The sequence below is a fragment of the Dromiciops gliroides genome, chromosome 1, assembly GCF_019393635.1.
Source record: "Dromiciops gliroides isolate mDroGli1 chromosome 1, mDroGli1.pri, whole genome shotgun sequence".
In the NCBI taxonomy this organism is placed as follows: Eukaryota; Metazoa; Chordata; class Mammalia; order Microbiotheria; family Microbiotheriidae; genus Dromiciops; species Dromiciops gliroides.
The window spans coordinates 743,728,569-743,753,850 of NC_057861.1; the positions used below are offsets into that span (position 1 = coordinate 743,728,569).

A 25,282-nucleotide genomic window follows, 5' to 3' on the forward strand; every position below is an offset into this window, starting at 1 on the left:
CCTGTAGGTGGGGATCTCTACATAACCGAGCCACGTTTGCTGTTTCCTTGGAGGGGAAGGAACCTGACAATAAAAGGTTCCAAATACTCTTCCCCAATACTTAACCAAGTCCCACTTGGATCAAGGTGATGAGTGGAAATCTCCGGCTGGGCAGGACAAGTGGAAGTACAAGCAATACACAGCATCTTCAATAGATAAGGTCCCTTAGCATGCACATTGGAGAGGGTGGAGGAAGTGCTGACATCGATCGAACCAGGCAGCTCAGGCAGGGGCTAAGGGAAAACTCACTTCAGTCTGGATGGGGAAGCTTCCCTGAGATGCTGGGGAGAAGGGAGCCAAAGCAGTGGGAGTATTCCTCCTGGAGAACGGAGATGGTGAGAGGCACACTCTGAATTCCACTTCTTCTCCAGCCCGGGCAACGTCCCATCACCTTTTTATATATCAACCCTGGGACTCCCTGCCCACAGTCTTCTCTGGCTCCTTGCTTTTCTCCATGGGCAACCACAGTCTTAGTCGTCCACATTCTCGGTCTTTGGTCTTCGGTCCAAAGGAAAGGCTGTTGCCAGTCTGGCTCCTTTCCAGCATCCATGGGCAGCAGAACAAGATGGTGTGGCCTTTGCTAGATGACCAGGATGTTACCTGCAAACCTACCCACAAGCCAAGGTTATGCAGGACAAGAGAGACTGATGGTCCTCCAGTGGAAATGAACCGAGGACAGTATTTGGAGGATGAACTAATTCTAGGCCATGGCTGTTGAATGAGGGCTGTCAAGGCTGGATGAAATCATCAAGTGCTCATACCCCAGTTGATTTCCAGCCTGACTTCTTCCCTTCCTTGCCTCATCTCCTCTCCACTCAGCCCCCAATCAGATGATGAGAATGATGGCAGAAAGGCCAATAAAGGGTGACCTGGGGATAGGAAGAAGTCCTGCTCCTTTTGCTGTGTTTTACCAGTGACTTGGGATCAGCCTGCACTGTCCCAGGTCAGTGACCAGGCTGTCACAGAGCCTGGTCAACAAGCATTTATTAAGCACCTACTATATACTGGGGTACTTCATTGGGGATACAGTAACCAAAATCAGCCTTGTCAATCCCAGCAGGCTGCTCCAGATCAGAGGCAGAGTTCATATGGATGACAGAAGGGGTGGCAGAGGGATGTCTGAGAAATTCTCCAGCTCCTTCTCTGTTGATGGGAGGAATGACCCAGGGTGCTTTACTGAACCCAGTTTCATAGCAGCCACTGTCCCCCCAGCCTCCCTACTAAATGAATTCTGGCTTGGGTCTGATGTGCATCTCGTGCCTCTCTGTTTTATCTTGGAAAGTTCCTTGCATATTCTTTCTTTCCCTAGAGAAAGGGAAGAGAGAAAATAAACACTAATTTTATCTGTGGGACAGGCGGAGAATACTAAAATCATACATTTAGAGCCAGGAAAAAGGTAAGAGGTTACCAAGTTCAACACTCATTTTATGGATCAGAGACTCGGAGCTGGAAGGGCCCTCAGGGAACTTGCCCTAGTACAACTGCCTCATTTTACAGACAAGCAAAGTAAATTAACCCATCCAAGGTCACACAAGTAGTAAATGCCAAAGATGTACTTTAAACCCAAATAGTCTGGCGCAACAGGGAACCCAAGGCCCAGAGAGATGAAGTGATGACCAAGATGACTCCATTCACTCATTCATTCACTCATTCATTCATTCATTCAACAAGCATTTATTAAGCACCTACTATATACTGGGGTAATTCACTGGGGATACAGTAACCAAAATCAGCCAGCCTTTGGCCCTCACAGCCTCAGGAGTGTCTCTGAATCCTTTTTGTTTTCCTTGGGATTCTGGAAGGGCAGCACCTAGGATTGATTTCACTCAGGCCTTGCCTAGGTCACCGCAGCCTGGTCTGTTACCACCATGTTCTTTTTCCTCTTTCACGCCAGAGGCTGGATATTTATTTAGCCACATATGCATGCACAAAGAGGGTCACTGGCAGCTGTGGGAGTTAAGATAGGTCTCATTTAGAAAGAAATTGGTACTTGAGCTGAGCCACAGAGGAAGCTAGGGATTCCAAGATAGAACAAGTTCCAGAGTCAGGATTTGAACTCATACTGATTGCCCAGTGATCAGAGGACCAGCAGCAGCATCTTTGATGGGAAGTCCCTAGGAGTTGAGGAGACCCAGGTGGCTCCAGTCCTTGGTTCTGTCCCTAATTCCTAAGGTGACCTGGAGGAAGTCATCACTTATCTCTCTGAGCCTGGGTTTCCTCCTATGTAAAATAGGGATGCCCTGATCATACTGGGAAGCTTCAATAACATTACGGGTGCATGAGAGTGGAAGAAGCCAAGGTGCCATTGTTCTGACCTGCAGGGGTAGCAGAGGCTGTTGCTGAAGAGGCAGTAGATGAGGGGGTTGATGGCACTGTTCAAGGCTGGAAGGTTTTGGATAATCACAGAGGCATAGAAGCGCTCTTTGGTCTCGGGGAGGAGGCTAAAGTTGTCCAGAATATCAAAGAGGAAGTAGGGACTCCAGCAGATCACAAATGCTGAAAGGGGAGAGAAGCAAGTAAAAAAAATGGGATGAATGCTTAACCTTGGAGTGCAGATCCCCAGCCAGACTCGCCTTCCCTGGTGGCCTGGCTGCGAGCTTAACATTTCATATAGCTCCTTCCTGTGGGCAACACATTCATTCAGAATCTTTGCAACGATCCCTTGGGTCAGTCTTTTCTCCAGTCATGTAGACTGCTTTAGGCTTATAAGGCTGGGCTCTGAAACGAATCAGAACCAGTTAGTTAGCAAATGCCAAGAACTGACCTTGTCTGAAGTCAAAATATGACTCTGAGATATAAAAGGAATGGCAGTGTTTAGCTCCTCCTGGTTGGACCAGGAGGTGTCCATAAATGACAGATTTAGGGTGGAAAGGAGCTTAGAAATCACCTAGTCTAATCCCTTCCTTCCACAGAGGAGGAAACTGAGGTAATGAGAGACTTGGCCCAGGTCACAAAGGTAACAAGTGGAAGAACTGGCATTTGAACACAGATCTTCTGGTTCCAAATAATTTAGTCCATCAGTGAGCATTTATTAAAGCAACTGCTTAATGCGTCAGACATTGTGCTAGGAAGTGAGTATGAAGACAACAACCAAACTGTTTGTTTTGGGGGAGCGCATACTATCACAGAAACAAAACACACATATACATATACATATACATGCAAATTTATATATATATATACACATGCACACACTACATAGACACATGTCTTCATGTATGAATGTGTATATAAAGCACATTTATGTGCATATATAATATATGTACTAATTTGGGGGCAGAGGGAATTAACATCTGTAGGGCTAAAGGAAGCGTTGGAGTAGAAAGTGGCATTGTAGCTGAGCTCCAAAGGCCATTATGGATTCTAAGAGACAGAGAATAAGGAGGCATGCCATTGCAGCCTATACAAAGGTGTGGGGGTGAGAGATGAAGGGCTTTGGAAGAAGAGGAACAAGAAGGCTGCTTTGACTGGAACAGAAAGTCCAAGTACAGGGAGGTATTTGTTTTCAGTAACGGTGCTACCCTAAAGCCTCTCTCTAATTGCTTTTAAGCTCCTGAAGCAATCTCCCCACATGAGTGAATAAGAGTGTAAATACTCTTTATAATACAATACAGTTATGGGCTTCCTCACCTCCATTCAAATCCTCCTTGAGGGCCTTATTTACGAAGATTAACAGGGTATGTGTGTGTGCATGTACACACACATGCATGTGTATGGTATGCATGCATGTGTGTGTGTGTGTGTGTGTGTGTGTTTTACAAATCTCAAGCCCTAACTTATAAGCAAATGATATGCTAGCTCTAAATATGAACTACCTATCCATAAAGCAAACCCCCAAAAACTTCTCTTGGGGAGAAATTTTCTTGTCTTGGTTATATGCTTGAACTAAATAAAAATACAGGAAAAGCCCCCAATAATACTTTCACAATGAGAGCTAGGGATAGCAGATGGACAGCCCATATGTCCCATTGATATCTATGCAGTGACAAGAGATAGACCGGCACAAACTCCTCATGTCACATTTATGGGAAGAGATGGAAGAGAATTGTATAGGACTAGAAGGAAGGGATGGGGTGCTATCTGTATTGTTGGAGAGTTGCTATTTCAATGAGGTCATGGATATATGTAAATGATATTTGTTATTTAGAGTTTTCACTAGATTAAGATAGTCTAACTGCTTCTGACCCTCTGGTATTCTAAATTCATGAGGCTTGGTTTAATCCTATTCTATTTATTTATGCAAAATGAGGAGGACTAGATTGGGGCAGACCTCATTTGGGGTATAGGCACCTACTTTAATTACTATTATTAAGTACTAGGCTCAGTCTTTCTAGATCGAAGGATTGCAAGTGTCATAAGCACCTCCTAAGTTTTAGTGCTCTGGGCAAAGACCTGATTGCCCCACCTTAGTTATGGCTCTGGGACTGATTCACTGTGAGATATACGTAAAAGTTGGGAGACACAACCTACTATCTTGTTGGAAGTCATTATTTCCTTTCCCACTTCTGGCATAAGCACTGATCCTGTGATTTCACTGACATAGGGATCTCCCAGATGAAGAAAAGCCCTCCACCAGTGCAAGTCAGCATCTTCTCTGGTGCGTTGAGTCTCAGAGTTAGTTGCCTAGAGCCCTGAAGGATGAGGTGATTGCCCAGGACCACAAAGCCAGTCTGGCTCTGTTTTCAGGTCTCCTCTCTTTTGTGCTTCTGACTTCCCTCTCCCCTTCCCTGGCCAGCCACCTTTCCTCTTTTTCATCCACCCTCCTTTCTCTGAGGACAGCTCCTGTCCACCTTTTCCTCCCAACAGGACATAAAGGCCATCATCCTTGTAAGTAGAGGCCTAAATGAGGATGAAAGAGACTTCGGCCCAGGGCCCTGACAGGGGGGGGGGGGCGGGGCGGGGGCAGCGGTGAGTGGAGCTTCCTGCCCAGGCAGGTTGCCTTTGTCCTGCAGTTACCATTCCAGCCCTTATCGCCCTGGCAGCTACACTAGGCTTTTGGAGTGTGGAGAGTTGGAGGTCCCCATTCCTGTGGTGAACATGACAGGGAAGGTAACTAGGACTCCAGGCCTAGAGGGGAAGGGAGAATAAAGGGGGTGGGGAAGGAGACAGGACTCCAGGTCTGGGTGGGGGGGAGTGGAGGGGGAGGAGAGCTTCTTTAAAATGTAACCAGGAAGTAAGCATTCACATCTAATAGAGGACTCCCCCTTTCCTTCTCTAACCGTAAAACGTGCTTCCCAGTAAAATACATATTTTGCAGTCCTAAGATAATGTAGAAGATGTTTTGATGGTTTCTTCTCCTCATCTCAAATGAAGCTTCATGGTCCATTGTATGTCCCTCTTCACTGGGAGTTCTCTCTCCACTCCCACTTTTACCAGGTAATAAATTAGAGTAGTGTGGTATAGGTCCCAATCTGGGCAGCTGGGTGACATGGGGGATAGAGTGCAGGGTCTGGAGTCAGGAGGACCTGAGTTCAAATCCAGTCTCAGACACTTAACTAGCTGTGTTATCCTGGCCAAGTCACTTAACTGTTTGCCTCAGTTTCCTCATCTGTAAAATGAGCTGGAGAAGGAGATAGCAATTCACTCCAATATCTCTGTCAAGAAAACCCCATTTAGAAAAACAAGAAAACCCCATGTAGGGTTGTGAAGAGTCAGACATGAATTGAAACAACTGAACAACAGATCCCCAATTTCCTAACTCATGGTAGTTTACTTACCCAAAATGATGACGATACTATACTTAATGGCCTTGATTTTTGCCCTTGAGATGACTCCTCTGTTGTAGCTGGAACATAGTTTTCCCTCTGTACAGGAGAAGGGAAAGGGAAAGGGAAAGTCAAGACTGAGACGGAACAGTAGATAGGTTAAGTCTAAGCCCATGGGGATCATGAGTAGAGTCAAATTCTGCAACACTTCTTGTTCAGTTCAATTAAATTGGTTCAGTTTCCTTCCATTGCAACCCACAACTGCTGACTTCACCTTCCTCAAACACATCAGGGCCTTGTTCTGAGACCTTTAGTGGCTTCTGCCCATTGCTGTGATACAATACAAACTCTCCTCTGATCTGTGGGCTGGGGATACAAAGAGAAAAGTAAAATATTCTCTGCCTTCAGGTAGCTTACATTCAATAGGGGAAACAATTGGTACATGTATAAGTATGTCTAGATTATGTAATTCCAAATTTGTATGTGTATATTTTCATAGGTATGTATATGGGATATATACATAGATATGTGTATATGTACGCATATGTACACACACACACACACACACACACACACACACACACACACCCCTCAGTAAATAAGACAGGAACTTGACCTTCTTTCGTTTCAGTAATAGAGGGAACTCCTGGGTGAGGAAACTCACTCTGCCCAGTTGCTTGGGGTGCTGAGAGATCAAATGACTTTCCCAAGGTCACACAGTTAAGATGTGGTCCAGATGGGATATAAATCAAACCCAAAGTTGCCTTCATTTCACAGCCTCTTCTCTACCAGACACACCATTTGGTCTCTAAGCCAAGTACATAAGTATATGGTAATTTGATGGGAGGTCACTGGCATCTGGGAAATGATCAGGAAATGCCACAGGGAAATGGGAGATAGAATGGAGGACTCAGAAATCAGGAGGACTGGGGTTCCATTCCTGCCTCAGGTATTTATTCACTGCGTGGTCACGGGCAAAGAAACTACAGGAAGCTCATTTGTAATATGGATCGGTCATGAGTCCCTGCTTCCAGAACCTTCACTTAATTGAGTTGAAGGTAAACAGAATTTCTTTACAAACCACTTCCAATGGCAAGGCGAGTAGCAGACCTGCTTTCTCTCCGCCTAACCAGGGTGCATGGGGGTGGGGGTGGAGGTGGGGGGTGGGGACTAACACTGGGTGAAATGAAAAGAACCTGCTACCATGCAGGGGTTCTTCACTGGGGGTCTGTGAACTTTTTAAAAAAATTTCAATCACTGTATCTCAATATCATCAGTTCCCTTTGTAATCTCATGTATTTTATTTCATGCATTTAAAACCAGGATTCTCAGAGGAGATCCATAAGTTTCCCCAAACTACAGCCTCAGGGGCCCAGGATACAAAAGGTGGAGGGCTTGGGGGTAATGACAATCCAATGGTAGAGGAGCCCAGCTGTTACCACGGGCAGGAGTCATAAATGTTCAGAAAGTGGCAGTGTCCTCCCCTAGAGGCAGGCTTGCTGCTGCCCAGAGAGCCCTCTTGTCAGGCTCTGCTATGGCTGGCCCATGAGAACAGGCGAGTTCCTGAGCCCCCAGACTCCCTGTGCCTTAGTTTGTCTTTCAGAGTGATAAGGCTGGATTTATGAAAGCAACGGGGTGGATTGAAATCCACTTATAAGGAAAACTTGTCTCTCTTTCCACGCCGGCACTGGGGAGGATTTCATCAGATACCTGCCCCGAGTTGGCCCTGAAATCTCTAAAGATCTCATTCAGCAGGACCCCTGCCTAGAAAGAAATACCGTTGGCATCAAAGGGCATTTCTCCATAAGACAGACAGAATCCTAAGCCAGCAGCTCTGTTATTGGGTGAAGAAAGGGCTTATTCCCTCTCCCCACGGGGATTGAGCTAGTTGATCAGCAGTCAAAGCAGCTGTGAGAATGCATTAGCAGCCCAGAAAGTTCATGGGCCTGCTGGGACAAAGCTTAAGTCAGGCTCTGGCTTTAACTCAGAGCTTCTTTCCCACATGGCCAGCCTGCCTTGGCAACTCGCGACCCAAAGCTGCCACATGCCCCTGGCTCCTTGCTAACAACACGGGAGATCATCTGGAGTCTGATTCTCAAAAGAGAGTGAGTCGTCAGAAGAGATACTTTTGCCTTCTCGAGTCTCGACTCCCTCCTGAATGCATTCTGATGTGTGATTCCAGAGCTGGGTATCAAGGTTTCAGCATGAGACAGTAGGCCACAGAGGATGCAATGTTGTGGTCTTGGAGGGAGGGTTTAATTCTTGCCCCAGACAGTTACTAGCTGCATGGTCTTGGGAAAGTCATTTATTTATCCTCTCTGGAAAGATGGTAAGAGAAATAGCACGTAGCTCGCAGGGTTGTGGTATAGATTAAATTGAATAGCATATGTGAAATGCTGGGCAGCTCTCAGAGAGACATGGGGTCACAGACTGGGAGCTGAAAAGGCCCCTAGAGGCCAGCCAGATCAATCCCCCTATTTTACAGTTGTGGAAGCTGAGGTCCAGAGGGGTTAAATTACTGATGCATAGTCATACAGCTAATACCAGAGGAAGAATTTGAACTTAGATCTTTCTGAATGCCAAACCAGTCAGATAATAAGCACTTATTAAGCACCCACTACGTACCAAGAACTGTGCTAAGCACTGGGAATATCAAGAGAGGTGAAAGACAGTCTTTCCCAAACCCAGCTCTTTACCCATTACGCTATGCTATTCAGTTGCTACAAGTTCTTTGGGACTTAGAAGCCATTGTTTTCCCTGCAGTTTCTCCTTTGGGGTCTTCCAAGAGTCTGCCTCTTACCAGAGTGTCAATACTTGGGATTTGGAATAAGGAAAATCTAGATTAAAGTCCCATCTCAGACAATTACTAATAAATCATTGCTCTGTGCCTCAATTTCCTCATTTCCAAAATGAGGGTTTGTACTCAGTGGTTCCTAAGGTCTCTTCTAGGGCTAAAATTATGATCCTAAAATCATACAGTTCACATCCTGCTTGGACATAATAGCTGATTAGCAAGAGGCGAGTCACTTAACTGCATAATGATCAGTTAGGTCAACTCCTAGCCCCTAAAGACTCTCCTCTACTCAATACCCAACAGTCGTCCCAACTTGATTTAAAAGATGTCCAGGGGGGAGAACCTACTCCCTTTTGAGGCAGTCTGGCCACTGTGACAGAGCTCCCATCATTGCTTCAAGCCTAACCTTGCTTCTCATTAGCTTTTATCCCCTGCTCTTGGCTCTGCCCTCTAGAGGCACAGGGAATGCTAATATGTTCTTCCATTAAAATGCTGGGAACCGGAGGCAGCTAGGTGGTGCAGTGGATAAAGCACAGCCCTGGATCCAGGAGGACCTGAGTTCAAATCCGGCCTCAGACACTTGACACTTACTAGCTGGATGACCTTGGGCAAGTCACTTAACCCCCACTGTCCCATACAAAAACAAACAAAAAAACCCAAAATAAAATGCTGGGAACCACCTATCGACCTGCCCCTTCCCCCCCAGCCCTCAAGTTTTCTCTTTTCCAGGCTAAACTCAGTTTTCTCATCTGTAATATGGAGATGGTGATAACATCTGCAGTCCCTATCTCATGGAGGTGATTGTGAGCATCACATGAGAGAAGGGCATGGAGAGCCCTTTGCAAACTTCCAAGCTCTGTTTCCCAATCAATGTTTAAGCCCATTGAGCCCTTCCCTTACCCTGCTAACACAGCCCAGTGTGGGCATCAGTGTGACATCATTGATTGGGAGAGGACTGGTGGAATCAAGGCAATAGAAAATAGGGTATAACTGTGTGTAGCCGATTCTTGAAATCCATTGTTAAGGAGAGGTCGTGACTGGGGAGGTCTGGCTGATGCCATGCTTGCTGCCTGCCCATAGCAATCCTTTCAAGGTTCATAAAAGGCTTAATCTCAAAGCACCTTTCTTCATGGGAAGAGGAGCAGAAGGAGGACAGAGGAGAGCCTCTGCTGGCATTGGGAGGCAAGTCTCCTTCATTGCCTGGACTCCTTAGGGGGGCAGCAACAGAGAAAGAGCTGCGGGATGCCTCCCAGTGTGCTTGCTGCAAGCAGGGTTCATGTGGGTGGGTGGGCCAGCCTTTATCTTTTGGTCTGCAAGGCCGAAGCAAGCATAGAACAATCTATTGATATATTCGTTCGTTTTCATCTCAAGGTCCCTTTCCTTGGCTGGACTCTCCCTGGGCTGTGCTTACCATGAGGGAGATGGGATCTCATTGGTCTCCAGGGATGTCCAGATGGAGAAACACCTTTCACCCTTGGAAATGGGCTCTTGCACTATGACTTAGAGACCCACAGAAAAGGCAAATGACTTGCCCAGGGACCCACAGCTAACTTTGGAGGTGAGATTTGAAGCTAGGCCTTCCTATTCTGTCTCTCTAAAGGAAAGTTGCTTATAGAAAGACAGCAGCTCGGCAGACTGATGAGGTTACCAAAGAGTCTTTAACTTTAGAGATGCCTAATTTCCCACACCCCATTGAGAATTCAGAATGTGGCGGTAGGACTAGACTTACCAGAGCAATTGGAAATGATCCTATCATGGGCTTTGCTCTTAATCCAGATGGTTCGAATCACAATGAAGTAAATAACACTGGAAAGAAGAGAGAGAGATACACAGAGACGGAGAGAGACAGACAGAGAGAAGAGGAAGGGGCATGAGACAGAGGAACAGAGACAGACACAGAGAGAGACAAAATTGGGGGAGGAGGAGGGAAGAGAAGGGGAGGGGAGAGAAAACAAAACATTAAGCTTCTCTGAGTGTTGTGGGTGACTTCTGTGAGTGTTTAACTTCTTGCCTTTGAGATTAAAAGCTCCCTCTAACCCCCAGCACCCAATTATTTCTCTGTCCACCTTCCTCGTCCCGTGTCTGCTCTAATTTGGGATTGATGGAAGAGCTGCTGGTCTAAGAAGCAGGGCTCACGTTGGCAGTAGCTGACGGGGCACTAACAGTTTCTCAAGATTTTGACCAGCTTCAAAATGCGTAACTCTGTTAAAGGCTATGCTTTTGAGCTGCCAGTCCTTTTTTTTTCTGGCAGGGAGTCGGTCCAAACAGAACCTCCCTAAGCTCCCTGGTTTGCCTCTTTTAAGCACTCCTGCTTCCATTATCCCATTATCCCACACTTGGCCTTTCTTAAATGCCTCCCCCCCCCCCCCAGTTCAAGGGAAGAATGAGAAAACATTTAGCAGTTACTGACATTCTCCGCTCACCATCAGTCCTCCTCAAGGCTGAGGGCTTTATCTTCAGAGACACTGAGTCAAAGATTATAAGATCACAGAGTCAGAAGAGACCTGGGAGATTGTCTACTTTTGTCTCTTTGGGGCTATCTATTCCAACGTTCTTATTTTACGTATGGGGAAACCAAGGCCAAGAAAAGTGCAGTGACTTGCCCAAGGACACAGGTACTTAAGAGAAAATCCAGGATTCATCTCCACATTCTCCTTCTTTCCCCTGCACCATGAAACATTTGTGGCTCTAATGAGTTTTTAAAAATTGTAGCCAACTGTGTGTTGGGCCAAGATCTGAATGGTAGGAAGATTGTGAGCCAGGTCACCTCTGGGAAGTTACAAAGCTATCATACTGATGCCAGTCTTCCTTTTAATACCAACATTCTGCTGGTGGTTTGTTATGGAGACTTGAAATACCAGGCTCTCTGAAGAATGAAGCATAAATGTCACCCAGAAGGCAGTGGGGCAGTACAGATTGGGTGTGGTCAGGCTGCACCATATACCCAATGATTGTTTCAGCTCTTACAGGACAAAGGTGTTTGTGATTTCTCCACCCTTGTCCTCCTTCCTTACACACAGTAGGGAATTTGTAGTGCCTTCAGGATGCTGTTTTTGTACCGTGTATATCTGGATCATCTTAGGGGCAATGGGAAATTAATTTGTGAATCACATTTTGTCCCTATTACACAATAACTTGCAGTATGCAGATAATTCTCCTACTCTAGGGGTTTTACATTTTATGACTTATGCTTATAGAACCTATGAATTAATCAATTGAGGGCAGTACAGAATATTAGGTAGAGCACCACCTTGGAGTTAAGACATGTTGTAAAGCTGCTTCGGGTGCTTACAAGCTGTGTGATGCTGGGCAAGTCACCTAAATGTTCTGTGCCTCAGTTTCCTCATCTTTAAATGTGGTTTTTGGATTTGATGGACCCTATAGTTCTTTTCAGCTCAAAATCTATGATCGGTTGAGTCATCAAAAAGCATTTATTGTGGCCTCCATGTTCCAGATTCTGAGCTGGAGGGGGTGGGGGGAGGGTACAAGTACAAAAATGAAATGGGCCCCTGCTATCCCAGACCTCATGTTCCAGGGGAGGAAACAGTAGCCACACCTCAAAATATACACAGAATAGAGGTACGAGAATCAGACACTGACCCCATTATTGTAGAAAGTCCCACAACCACTGCAAGGGGACTCCTCCTCTGCAATTCATAGCCCTAGAGAGTTGTCTAGAGCAGGGAGAGGTGAAGACATTTGACCAGAGCCACATAGCCAGTGGGTAAAAGGAAGGACTTGAACTCAGCTCTTCCTGGATAGGAGAAGCCAGTTCTTGATCTATTAAGCCTTGATGCCAAACCCCGTCCCCTCAAAACTCACAAAATAATCAGAGTTCAAGTCCAGCCTTAGATACTTACTAGCTGTGTGACCCTGGCCAAGTGACTTAACTCCATTTGCTTCTGTTTCCTCAACTGTAAAAGGAGCTGGAGAAGGAAATGGCAAATCACTCCAGTATCTTTGCCAAGAGAACTCCAAATGGGATCACAAAGAGCCAAACATGACTGAAAGTGACTGAACAACCACAACAAATCAAAGGGGGCAAGGAAACATGAGCAGCTAGTGGGGTTGGGAAGGGTCTCATGGAGGCGTTGGCACTGGCGCTGAGCTGGGAGGGAAACGTAGACTCCTAAGAGGTAGAGGAGGAGGGGGAACATCCCAGGTACTGGGGACAGCCCATGAAAATCTCATGGATGAGAGTGAATGTAAATGCTGCTTTTTTTTTTTTTTTTTTTTGCGGGTCAATGAGGGTTAAGTGACTTGCCCAGGGTCACACAGCTAGTAAGTATCAAGTATCTGAGGCTGGATTTGAGCTCAGCTCCTCCTGAATCCAGAGTCAGTGCTTTATCCACTGCACCACCTAGCTGCCCCTCAATACTTCCCTTTCAATAAGGAAACCAGCCTTCTTCCACCTTTGAGGATTTCTAGGTCACAGGTCTGAGAGGAAAAGTCTCCAGCATCAAAGGATCATGTGACTTAGAGAGCTGGAAGGGACCTTGGTCATCTCTCAACCTTTTGATTTTCCTCTTTGCCTGAGTCTCAGGGGTAAAGCTGGCAACAAGTCCCTTGTTTTCAGTCTTTGTGAAAATAGATGCTTCTGCAAGCTCTGCTGTACAGGGAGATGTGGGGGCTGGGAATACTTCTGTCAACTATGAGGTCAAACATCAGTAGGAAGAAACCCAAAGAAGACCCCAAAGTCTCCTTTCATCCTCTTTGGAATACAGAAGGTGCTCCCTGGAGGCCCATGGGCCTTGTGCTATTGCTACAGAGAGCTGGGCTCTCCTGCTTATCCTTGGGATCAGAGCCATGCAACACTATCTCCAGTTTTACACACAAGTCTTGTTTTACTTGTACATAAGGTCAAGTAGCCACACAACAACTTTCAGGATCATAGATCTGGAGATAGGAGGGCCCTTAGAAGTCATCTACTTCCAATTCCCTCATTTTACAGACAAGGAAACTGAGGCAAAGTGATGACTTGTTTCCCACAGGGGAGAACTGCTGGAGACAGGGCACTGACTTTCCATTTGGTAGTCTTTCCAGTGCCCCCTGTTGTTCCCCAGGACAGAGATTTGGAGCCAGAAGGGTCCTCCAAGGATGCCCATCATCTTACAGATGAACTGAGGCCAAGTGATTGGCTTAAGCGCCCAGAAATAGCAAGTACAAAAGGCAAGATTCAGACCCTGGTCTTCTGATTCCCAAGTCAGATCTCTTTTCAATGTATCTGGGCCTCAGTTTCCTCATACATCGAGTGCCACGTCCTATGTGGCCATTATGTGGCAGAAGTGGAACCTGACAAGATATTCTTAGTCTGAGACTAAAGTTCTTTCCACTTCAAAGTCTATTCACCAAAAATTGTTATTCATGCTTCTTTAAAAATAAGGAAAGATTATCTAAATTTTTTTCAGGCATGGTGGAGTGGGTGGAAACAAACACTTTTTTACCTTGTGGGAGTGATAGAAAAACATTTTTTCCCCATAATTTTTCCATTCTCTCCCCACTCAGGTCTTCACATCTCTAGGGAAGAGAGAGACTAATCCAGGTCTTGGCAACTGGTATAAATGTACAGAGGACATGACATAATGGCCCATATCCTGTCTGGCAGCTGGCTGCTCCATCTCTGATATCCTGGCTCTAGAGAACACCTGCTCTGCTGTCATACCAAAAGGAGCTGATAGTAAAAAAAAATACCCCTTCATCTTCTAAGGGAAGGATGGAAAATCTGGCCCATGACATGGATGTGGTCCCAAGGAGATTTCAGTCACCCCAATAGGGCAAGAGTCTGCTAAAAACCACTTAGTACAGTGCCTAGCACAGAAGAGTTGATATATCATTGTTAGCCATTATTGTTGTTATTATTTAGCAATAGCTTTCTGCCAAGAGCAGAGCAAATAATCGCCTTCTGACTTACCTTAGTGATAATTGCTTCCTTCCAAAGGTGGAAGAACCAGCTAGGGGCTGCAGTAGGCGGGACATGGCTCCAGAAACAGTGAGGTGATAGTTACACTGCCCATTGACCTTGTCAGCTTGTGGCTGGAGTGGTATGTTCAGTCGTGGTCACCACAGGTCAAGAAGGACACCAATGGGCTGGAGAATGTCCAAAGGTGGACGACCAAGTTAGGGAAGTGCCTTGAGTTCATGACATATGAGGCCCATTTAGAGAAACTGGGCATGGTTAGTCTAGAGAAGACTCGGGGTTTGGGCAGGGGGTGGGGTGGGACATGACAGCTATCTTCAAGTATCTGAAAGGATTCGATTTGTTCCTCTGCCCCCGAGTCAGAACCAGGAGCAACGGTGGAGGTAGAAAAGAATCCTATTTAGGCTTGATAAACTTCTTCACAGTTGAAACTGACTTGAAATGTGATGGTTTTTCTGAAGAGTTGGTGGGTTTCCCACTGTGGAGTTTATCAAATAGAGATTGAATGACCACTCGTCAGGTCGGTTGTAAGAAGGGCTCCTTTTGTTTATGGGTGGGCCTAGATGACTTTCAAGGATCCTTATAACTCGGATAATGTATTGCTGTAATCTGCCCGCACTCTGCTCTGGTCAGCCATGGGGGAATATTGGATTTTCTGAGTACCACAGTTTAAGACCTTGATAAGCTGGCAGGCATCCGTGAGAAGCCAACCAGGAGACAATTAATATTATATTAATAAGTGCATGCCATGTGAGGATCCGATGAAGGAACTGCGGCTGTTTCCCCCCGGGAGACAGAAGAACTGCCTACATCTGTATGAAAGGGTATTGGGAGATGTGTCCTGCTTGGCCATGGAGGTTAGAAACAGGAGCAATGAGAGGAAGCTGTGAAGAGACAGATTGGTGCTGATGCCAGGAAAAACTCCCTAAGGAAGGGAGATCTCTAACCAATCAATCCACAAGTATTCATTAAAGTACCTACTATGTACCTCCAGTGGAGCGGGGCACTGGGGATACAAAGACAAAGATGAAGCAATCCCTGTCCCCTGGAATTCCCATTATGCTAGGGAAGACTACTGCCTTACATCTCAAAAAGATGTTGGCTGCATTGGGAGGCCCTAGGAAAGAAGACTACCCCCATGGAGGGTCATGGAGCAAGGACCAATTGACCAAATGCCAAGCAGGTGAGTGATAGAGGGGATTCTTTTTCAGGTATAGGCTGGACCAGACAGCTGCAGGGGCCCATCTCTTCACGATCAGTGCTTTAGCTTAATCAAGGTTCAGAATCTAGGTTCTGAGCAAAACTGAATAGAAAGAATGAGTGATTGGTTATTCTCCTATCCCAAAGAATACAGCAGTGGTTCCTTCTAGACTGCAATGTCCCTGAAGGCAGAACTGAAGTCTCTTGTATTTTTCCCCTCTCCCCTTTAGTCCTTACCACAGTGCTGAGTACTAGTCAATGTTTTATAAATGCTTTTTAGAAATAAGGAGGTTTTATAGCTAAAAATGACCTTTCAGGTCATCTGGTCTCTAGGTATTTAAACGTGGGCCTTGGGTTTTCTACCTGACCCTGTAATACCCCAAACTTTTGGGAAATATACAAAAGAGAAAAAAGAAAACCTTCTGTCTAGAGGCCTATCTACTATTCCATACTCTCATTTTTCCTATTGATTTAAAAATACTCTCTAGTTTAAACCAATTTTCAATAAAAGTTCACGTGCCCTCCTACCCCAGACATAACACTTTCTATTGAGACCTGAGGACATCCATTTCTTAACAAAGTGGTTTTCTTTCCACTTGTCCCTTGGAGCCTTGAGTCTGAGGCCATGAGCACAGATTTGCCCCATTTTCAGAGGTAGCTCCTGATCAGTACCTTCAGATGCTTTTTGCCTGGGCTTTCCAGTCTTAGGCACATCCCCTGTAGAGTCAGCCCTAGATCTGAGGCCCAGCTCTGGGATACAAAAATGAAGAGAAAGTAGATACTAAACACAAGACAAACCATTAAGAAGAACTAAAATATGTTTTGCTTCTTCCAGTTCACACATGACATTTGGTGATATAGTAAAACCCAAAAGGAAAAAAAATCTATATCTGATGATAAAAGTCGGGGTACACCTCACTTAGAAGGATACCATAAGTCTTCCAGGACTTGCCTGCCCTTCTTTGGTTTTGCAAAATGTCTCAAACAATTCAAGAAAGTTTTGACACAAGAAGGAAGTGGACAGAAGCCCTTCACAATCTCACTCTAATTGGACCTTTGGAGAAGAGGCTCACCTTCCTTGCCTCCACCAGCACTAACGGCTGGCCAACTGCCACCCATTGACTGTTAAGTGCATAAGTCTTGGAAGAGGCAGCATCCCCTCCCCCACTCAGACTACCAATTCTACTTCTAAACTATCTCCTCCCCCCTCCCCCCCCAAAGTCCTTTGGAGAAGCAGCTTCTATGGAGAAGGATCAGCCATTCCCATCAACTGCCGCATATGGGGCAGGCAAGCTAGCCCAGCTGGATCAGTAAAGCTCCCTGAGAGACAAGAAGTGATGTATGACAGGCATGTCAAACTGCTGTTGCCTCCTCAGTCATCATGTCACCTCAGACTCTGATGGCAATAACCCCCAGGACACTGAGCCCAAGAGCTTTAAAAATAGTGGTATCCTCTAGACCACCGTCATGACTTGCTTCCAGACCAGACTCCTCAGTAATCTTTGAGGAGGTTCCATTACTCAGGAGAAGGACCCACATTTCTCAGTTGCTGCAGCAGCAGCAACAACAGCCCAAATGGCACCAAAGGGCAGACATCTCAATAGCCTTGGGAGTGGCAGCATCTCCCAGATCACCTTCTCTGCTTTCATCTTGGCCCCTTCAGCCATCATCCTGGGCTGTGAGTCCTGTGGAAATATAGCCTTGCAATTGCTTCTTTGGGTACCACAGCCATAGCTAGGGAAGAACCCCCAGAGACCTTGAAAGCAGGGGCGGTATTTTCTTTTTCTTTATTTAGAGATATTTAAATTTTTATTTTCCCCCAATTACATGTAAAAACACTTTATAACATCTATTTTTGTAACTTTGTATTCCAAATTCTCTTCTTTTTGCCTTCACCAATCCAACCTTTTAAGAGGGTAATCAATCAATATAAGTTATACATTTGTAGTCTTGCAAAACATATTAGTTTGTGAAAGAAAACAGACAAAAAACTCTCAAGAAAAATCAACTAAAATTATTTTTCAATCTGTTTTCAGACACCATCTGTTCTTTCTTTGGAGATGGATCACATTTTTCATCATAAGTCCTCCAGAGTTGGTCTTGGATCACTGTATTGCTGAGAATAGCCAGGTCATTCACAGCTGAAATCTTACAATACTGCTGTTACTTTGGACACAGTATATTTCACTTTGTATCAGCTCATGTAAGTCTTCCCAGGTTTTTCTGAGAGCATCCTGCTCATCATTTCTCATAGGACAATAGTGTTCCATCATAATCACATACTATAATTTATCCAGACATTCTCCGATTGATGGACATTCCCTCAATTTGGAATTCTTTGCCATCAGAAAAGAGCTGCCATAATTTTTTTTGTCCACATAGGTCCTTTAACTTTTTATTTTTTATCTTTTTAGATACCACCTAGTAGTGGCATTACTAAGTTAAAGAGTATACATGGTTTTATAGCCCTTTGGCCATAGTTCCAAATTACTCTACAGAATGTTTGAATCAGTTTACAACTCTACCAACAGCACATTAATGTCTCATTTTCCCCATATCCCCTACAACATTTGTCATCTTCCTCTGCTGTCCTATTATCCAATCCAATAGGTATGAGGTATTGCCCCAGAATTGTTTTGACTTGCATCTTTCTAATGAATAGTAAGTTAAGGCATTTTTTTCATATCACTATAGATAGTTTTGATTATTTCATCTGAAAACTCTTCATAGCTTTTTTGTGGGGCAATGAGGGTTAGGTGACTTGCCCAGGGTCACACAGCTAGTAAGTGTCAAGTGTCTGAGGCCAGATTTGAATTCAGGTCCTCCTGAATCCAGCGCTGGTGCTTTATTCACTGCACTACCTAACTGCCCCCTCTTCATACCTTTTGATCATTTATCAATTGGGGAATGGCTTTTATTTCAATAAATTTGATCCAGTTCTCTATATATTTGAGAAATGAGGGCTTTATCAGACAAACTTGCTTCAAAAATTGTTCACAGATACTGTTGCTAACTGTATTTCCCTCCTGCTATCCCCTCTCCGCACCATTTATTTTATTCTCTATCTCCTTTCACCCTGTCTCTCCTCAAAAGTGATTTGCTTCTGATTGCCCCCTTGCCCATTCTGCCCTTCCTTATATCAGCCTCCCCTCCACTTATTTCCTTCCCATCCTACTTTCCTGCAGGGTAACATGGATTTCAATACCTAATTGAGTGTGTATGTTATTCCCTCTTTGAGCAAATTCACTCCCCAGCAACTTCCCCATCTTCCCCCTCCACTCCTCTTGCTTCTTTTATGTGTGATACTTCACCCAATTCCACCTCTCCCTTTCCTTTCCTCCCAGTTCATTCCTCTCTCACCCCTTAATTTCATTTTTTAGAGATATCATCCCTTCATATTAAATTCACACCCATGCCCTTTGTCTAAATATACTCCATCCAGTTGCCCTCATAATGAGAAAGTTCTTATGAGTTGCAAGTATCATTTTCCCATGTAGGAATATAAACCTTTTGATATCCCTTATGATTTATTTTCCCTGTTTACCTTTTTATGCTTTTCTTGAGTTTTGTATTTGAAAGTCAAATTTTCTATTCAGCTCAGGTTTTTTCATCAAGAATGCCTGAAAGTCCTCTCTTTCATTGTATGCCCATTTCCCCCCTGAAGGATTATACATAGTTTTGCTGGGTAGGTGATTCTTGGTTGTAATTCCAGTTCCTTTGCCTGAGGAATATCATATTATAAGCCCTCCAATCCTTTAATTTAGAAGCTGCTAAATCTTGTCTTATCCTGATTGTAGCTCCACATACTTGAATTGTTTCTTTCTGTCTGGCTGCAATATTTTCTCCTTGATCTGGGATCTTGGGAATTTGGCTATAGTATTCTTGGGTGTTTTTATTTTGGGATCTCTTTCAGGAGGTGATAAGTAGATCAATTTCTATTTTACTCTCTGTTTCTAGAATATCAGGTCAATTTTCCCTGACAATTTCTTGGAAGATGATGTCTAGAATCTTTTTTTGATCATGGCTTTGATGTAGTCCAATAATTTTCAAATCATCTCTCCTGGATCTCTTTTACAGGTCAGTTGTATATCCAATGAGATATTTCACATTGCCTTCTGGGCTTTTTCCATTCTTTTGGTTTCATTTTATTGTTTCTTGGTTTCTCATAAAGGCATGAGCTTCCATTTGCTCTATCCTAATTTTTTTAAATTATAAAAGTATTTCATTATTTTCCAGTTACATGTAGAGATAGTTTTCAACATTTGTTTTTATAAGATTTCTAGTTTCAAATTTTTTCCTCTCTCCCCTCCCTCCCCCCTCCCCAATACAGCAAATAATATGATATAGGTTACATATGTACAATCACAAACATATTTCTGCATTAGTCATGTTGTGAAAGAAGAATCGGAGCAAAAAAGAAAAACCTCAAAACAACAACAACAACAACAACAAAAATAGAAATAGTATGGTTCAATTTGCATCTATACCATAGTTCTTTTTTTCTGGATTTGGAGAGCATTTTCCATCATGAGTCCTTTTGGAACTATCTTGTATTGCTGAAAAGAATCAAGTCTATCAGAGTTGACCAACCCACAACATTGGTGTTACTGTGTACAATGTTCTCCTGGTTTTCCTCACTTCACTCAGCATCAGTTCATGTGAGTCCTTCCAGGTTTCTCTGAACTCTTCTTGCTCATCGTTTCTTACAGCACAATAGTATTCCATTACATTCATATACCACAACTTGTTTAGCCATTCCCCAATTGATAGGCAGCCCCTCACTTTCCAATTCCTTGCCACCACAAAAAGAGCAGCTATAAATATTTTTGTACATGTGGGTCCTTTCCCCTTTTTTATGATCTCTTTGGGAAAAAGACCCAAGAGTAGTATTGCTGGGTCAAAGGGTATGCACAGCTTTATAACCCTTTGGGCATAATTCCAAATTGCTCTCCAGAATGGTTGGATCAGTTCACAGCTTCACCAGCAATGCATTAGTGTTCCAATTTTCCCACAGCTTCTCCAACATTTATTATTTTCCTTTTATGTCATATTAGCCAATCTGAGAGGAGCCAGGTGGTACCTCAGAGTTGTTTTAATTTGTGTCTCTCTAAGCAATAGTGATTTAGAGCATTTTTTCATATGGCAGTATATAGCTTTGATTTCTTCATCAGAAAACTGCTTGTTCATATCCTTTGACCATTTCTCAATTGGGGAATGACTTGGATTCTTATAAATTTGATTTAGAAATGAGGCCTTTATCAGAAGTACTGGCTATAAAAATTGTTTCCTCGACTTATTGCCTCCCTTCTAATTTTGGATGCAGTGCTTCTGTTTTGTGATAAAATAATGGGATTTAGCAGATACTCAAAGGCCCACCTGGAGATTAAACTAAACTGATTGAATTAAGTAAGAGTGATTGACTGCTGATTAGTCTACTTCAGGTTAACTAGATTGTAATCACACCTGGCTAGCCCTTAAGAAGGTATTGTTCTCAGAAGCTAACTCAACTTGAGGCCACCTTCAAGTCCAGTGAACCAATGGATTTGAATGATGCCTACCAATCAGTTTGAAGCAGTATGTAAGGACAGCTTATGCTCCAGAAGTATAAAAAGCTTCTACACTCAGTTTGAGGGAGTTCATGATTGAAGCAGGCTCGTGGTGGAGGACTTGAGAAAGAACCAAACCAGTCTGGAACTCTAGGCTAGACAGGCCTTTTCTTAACTTTCTGAACTCCATGTGAATACCTGGTATGTTTTAATAAATACTTAATGCCCAAAGACTGATGCTAAGCTTCTAATTTAAGGTGACCACACATTTAGATTTTAAACATGACAGTTTGTACAAACCCTTTTTAATTTAATGTAATCAAAATAATTAATTTTGCATTTCATAATATTCTCTATCTCTTGTTTGGTCATAAACTGTTCTCCTTTCCAAAGATATGAAAGGTAAACTATTCCTTTCTCTCCTAATTTAACTATGGTATCACATTTTATGTCTAAATCATGTACCTATTTTGACCTTATTTTAGTATAAGGTGTAAGATGTTGGTCTATGACTAATTTCTGCCATACTATCTTCCAGTTTTCTCAGCAGTTTTTGTCAAATACTGAGTTCCTATCTCAGAAGCCGGAGTCTTTGGGTTTATCAAAATGACTAAAGTCATTTACTACTGTGTCTCCTGTGCCTAGCCTATTCCATTGATTTGCCACTCTATTTCTTAGCCAGTACCAAATAGTTTTGATGACTGCCACTTTATAGTAAAGCTTCAGATTTGGTAGAGCTAGCCCACCTTCCTGTCCATTTTTTTCATTTTTTCCCTTGATATTCCTGACCTTTTGTTTTTTCCAGATGAATTTTATTATTATTTTTTCTAGCTCTATAAAATAATTTTTACATAGTCTAATTGGTATGGCACTGAATAAGTAAGTTAATTTAGGTATAATTGTCATTTTTATTATATCAGCTCAGCCTATCCATGAGCAATTGATATTTTCCCAGTTATCTAGATCTGATTTGATTTGTGTGAAAAATGTTTTGTAATTGTCTTCATAGAGTTCCCAGGTTTGTTTGGCAAGTAGACTCCCAAGTATTTTCTATTGTCTACCGTTACTTTAAATGGAATTTCTCTTTCTATCTCTTGCTGCTGGACTTTGTTGGTCATGTATAGAAATGCTGATGATTTATGTGGATTTATTTTATATCCTGCTACTTTGATAAAGTTGTTAATTGTTTCAAGTAATTTTTGAGTTGATTCTCTAGGATTCTCTAAGTATATAATCATATCATTTGCAAAGAGTGATAGTTTTGTTTCCTCCTTGTCTATTCTAATTCCTTTAATTCCTTTTTCTTCTCTGATTGCTAAAGCTAACATTTCTAGTAAAATATTAAATAATAGAGGTGATAATGGACATCCCTGTTTCACCCCTGATCTTATTGGGAATGCCTCTAACTTATCCCCATTACATCTGTTTGTTGATGGTTTTAGGTATATAACTGCTTATTATTTTAAGGAAAACTCCACCTATTCCTAAGCTCTCTAGTGTTTTTATTGGGAATGGATGTTGTATTTTGTCAAAAGCTTTCTCTGCATCTGTTGAGATATTCATATGATTTTGGTTAGTTTTCTTATTGATGTGGTTGATTATATTGATAGTTTTCATAATTTTGAACCAGTCCTGCATTTCGGGTATAAATCCCACCTGGTCATAGTGTATTATTCTGGTGATTACTTGCTGTAATCTCCTTGCTAATATCTTATTTAAGATTTTAGCATCAATATTCATTAGGGAAATTGATCTATAATTTTCCTTCTCTGTTTTTGCTCTCCCTGGTTTTGGTATCAACACCATATTTGTATCATGAGATGAATTTGGCAGAACTCCTTCTTCACGTATTTTTCCAAATAATTTGAATAATATTGGAATGAATTGTTCCTTAAATGTTTGGTAGAATTCACTTGAAAACCCATCTGGCCCTGGAGATTTTTTCTTAGGGATTTCATTAATGTCATGTTTAAATTATTTTTCTGATAGGGTCTTGTTTAAGAATTTTATTCCCTCTTCAGTTAAACTGGGCAGTTTGTATTTTTTGTAAATATTTATCCATTTCATTTAGATTGTCAAATTTATTGGCATACAGTTCGGCAAAATAATTCTTAATTATTGCTTTAATTTCCACTTCATTGTTGGTGAAATCGCCCCTTTCATTTTTGATACTGGTAATTTGGTTTTCTTCTTTCTTTTTTTTAAAAAATCGAATTAACCAATGGTTTAACTATTTTATTGTTTTTTTCATAAAACCAGCTCTTAGTTTCATTGATTAATTCTATAGTTTTCTTGCTTTCAATTTTATTAATTTCTCTTTATTTTTCAGGATTTCTAATTTACTTGGGGATTTTTAATTTGTTCTTTTTCTAGCTTTTTAAGTTGCATGCCCAATTCATTGATCCCCTCTTTCTCTTTTTTATTGATATAAGCATTTAGAGATATAAAATTTCCCCTAAGCACTGCTTTGGCTGCATCCCATAGATTTTGGTATGCTGTCTCATTATTGTCATTCTCTTGGATGAAGTTATTGATTGTTTCTATGATTTGTTGTTTGACCCACTCATTATTCAGGATGAGATTGTTTAGTTTCCAATTAATTTTCAGTCTACCTTTCCATGGCTCTTTATTACATGTAAGATTTATTGCATCATGATCTGAGAAGGATGCATTTACTATTTCTGCCTTTCTACATTTGACTGTGAGGTTTTTGTGCCCTAATACATGGTCAATTTTTGAATATGTGCCATGTACTGCTGAGAAAAAAGTATATTACTTTCTATGCCAATTCAGTTTTCTCCAGACATCGATCATATCTAACTTTTCTAACATTCTATTCACCTCTTTAACTTCTTTCTTATTTTTTGTTGTTGCTAGATTTATGTAATTCTGAGAGGGGAAGATTCAGATCCCCCACTAGTATAGTTTTGCTGTCTATTTCCTCTTGTAACTCATTTAACTTCTCCTCTAAGGATGTGGATGCATACATATTTAGTATTGATATTTCTTCATTTTATATAGTACCTTCTAGCAAGATGTAGTTTCCTTCCTTATTTCTTTTAATTAGATCTATTTTTGCCTTTGCTTTGTCTGATATAAGGTTTGCTACCCCTGCTTTTTTTACTTCTGCCAAGGCATTATATATTCTGTTCTAACCTTTTACCTTTACTCTGTGTATATCTCTGCTTCAAATGTGTTTCTTGTAAACAACATATTGTAAGATTCTGGTTTTTAATGCACTCTGCTATTTGCTTCCATTTTATGGCAGAGTTCATCCCATTCACATTCACAGTTATTATTACTAGCTATTTCCTTCCATTCTATTTACCCCCTTTGTACTTTCCCCCTCTTCTTCCACCCTATTCCTCCTCACCAAAGTTTTCCTTCTTACCCCTGCCTCCCCTAATATGTCCTCCCTTTTATCAGCCCTTCCCGGTTTTCTTTACCCTTTTCTTCTCTGCTTCTGCCATCCCTTCTATTAGCCACCCATCTTCCCCTTTCCCTTTTACTTCCCTAAAGAATATGCTAAGTTTCTTTATCCAAATGAATGTAGATGTTATTTCCTCTTTTAATCAAATCTAGTGAGAGTAAGGTTGAAACAATGTTCCCCCCTCCCTTATTTCCCTCTATTGTAATAGGTTTTTTGCACCTCTTCATATGATGCAATTAACCCCATTCCACCTCCCCTTTCCTCTTCTCCCCATACACTACTTTTTAACCCTTAATTTTCTTTATATTATCACATCAAAGAAAATTTATATTTATACCCTCTGTGTATAATCCTTCTGTTTGCCTATATATGTGTACACACACACACACACACACACACACACACAGAGTTCTCAAGAGTTGTAGGTATTATTTCCCCGTGTAGGAATATAAACAGTTTAACCTTATTGAACAACATTTTCCTCTTATTTACCTTTTAAAACTTCTCTTGAGTTTTGTATGTTAAGATCGAATTTTCTATTCAGTTCTGGTCTTGTCATCAGGAAACCTTGAAAGTCCCCAATTTCATTGAATTTCCATATTTTCCCCTGGAAGAGAGTGATCAGTTTTGCTGGGTAGTAGATTCTTGGCT

General features: G+C 42.4%; 1 protein-coding gene across 3 annotated transcripts in view; it reads right to left on the bottom strand.

Moving 5' to 3' along the window:
• Window positions 1–1,168: 1,168 nt before the first annotated feature.
• The window catches only part of NPSR1 (neuropeptide S receptor 1), a 167,670-nt gene continuing 143,556 nt past the window's right edge, over window positions 1,169–25,282 (bottom strand). For 2 of the 3 annotated variants that reach the window (XM_043977755.1, XM_043977753.1), the window contains 4 exons: window positions 10,268–10,344; window positions 5,757–5,843; window positions 2,355–2,535; window positions 1,169–1,344 (listed from right to left, as the gene is read on the bottom strand). In XM_043977755.1, the coding sequence (XP_043833690.1) occupies window positions 1,260–1,344; window positions 2,355–2,535; window positions 5,757–5,843; window positions 10,268–10,344 (430 nt within the window). In that variant the 3' untranslated portion in view covers window positions 1,169–1,259. Of the gene's footprint in view, window positions 1,345–2,342; window positions 2,536–5,756; window positions 5,844–10,267; window positions 10,345–25,282 lie in introns of all 3 variants that reach the window. The other variant, XM_043977754.1, reaches the window with a different exon arrangement.